This window comes from Echinops telfairi, unplaced genomic scaffold (genome assembly GCF_000313985.2).
Source record: "Echinops telfairi isolate 266 unplaced genomic scaffold, ASM31398v2 ScPeMD7_2;HRSCAF=8, whole genome shotgun sequence".
Lineage (NCBI taxonomy): Eukaryota > Metazoa > Chordata > Mammalia > Afrosoricida > Tenrecidae > Echinops > Echinops telfairi.
The window spans coordinates 64441732-64442801 of record NW_022103898.1 but is presented as its reverse complement, the minus strand read 5'-3'; the positions used below and the strand labels follow the sequence as shown (position 1 = coordinate 64442801).

Here is a 1070-nt window from a genome sequence, read left to right as displayed (position 1 = left end):
CACGGAATAGAAAATTTAACATGTATGAACTTCTAATACAGAAAATGCTCATTCAAATTTACATTAAAATTCAAGATGTATAAGTTAAATAATTTCATACTTCTTTGTGCAAATTAAAAGTTAATTTCAATTTTTCATAATGAAAATTCAAATTTCTTGCTGCTATTAGAAACATATGACTATGTTGAAATAAAAACTACACATTTTCCCTAATCATACCTTTTTGGAGACCTTAATATTGATAACAATATTTACGTTTTTGCAGGGAGACGATACCCATGTACAGCTATTGGGCAGGTGGGGGTGGGGTGGGGGCGGTGCATTTTGAGGTTTGGGGCCGAATGCCTGAGCCCCACGCAAGGAAAGGTGAAAAAAACTGAAAAACCACTGAGCTCAGACGCGATGCTGGGCACAGTGGGTTACTATCTAGTTGATCTAGAAAATGTTCTGAACAAAGTGAGCTCTGCTTTTCCTTTTGTAGATGTAGCTCATTTCAAAATCCATCTCCCTCCCCCCAGCCCCAGTTACCTCAGCCTCACAAGAATCTAATGAAAAACATCTGTGGAAGTACTTGTAAACTATAAACGTGCTAACCAAATATGAAGCCAGAGTATTACCACACAACAGGCTTTTATCTTGTGCTATTTAACTATTGAAATACCTTCATCATTAAAGGTGTCACGTTGTGGCAGCTGGAAATTGTTCATCCGTGCTTTCCCCACTTGAAAAAAAAAGGGCAGATAAAATTATTCTTTCAAGATGCCAAACAACATATCTGACTTATAATAAATCTGTACTAAAAATGGGCTTTGGGTATTAATTTTGTATCTTAATGGAAATTATTATCAAGAACATCCATTACTGTAAATGTGTTTAATGAGTACATAAACAAAGCGTGGGTGGGCCCCAGAATTCTTTTTCAATAATAATACTGATGTAACTTTAAACAAATGGAATAGTATTCTGTTTAAAACTAGGAGATTAAATACAGATAATTACCCTCAAAATGGCATTAACCCATTAGGACAAAGAAAATGAGAGACAAGAAAACAGCAACAACAGTTTGAAAG

The 1070-nt window shown here is 35.1% G+C and overlaps 1 protein-coding gene across 2 annotated transcripts in view; it reads right to left on the bottom strand.

Annotated features, from left to right (window-relative positions):
* Nucleotides 1–1070, bottom strand: part of MDM1 (Mdm1 nuclear protein) — a 34317-nt gene that overhangs the window by 2005 nt on the left and 31242 nt on the right. For both annotated transcript variants that reach the window (XM_045290971.1, XM_045290967.1), the window contains one exon: nucleotides 662–721. In XM_045290971.1, the coding sequence (XP_045146906.1) occupies nucleotides 662–721 (60 nt within the window). The remainder of the gene's footprint in view (nucleotides 1–661; nucleotides 722–1070) is intronic.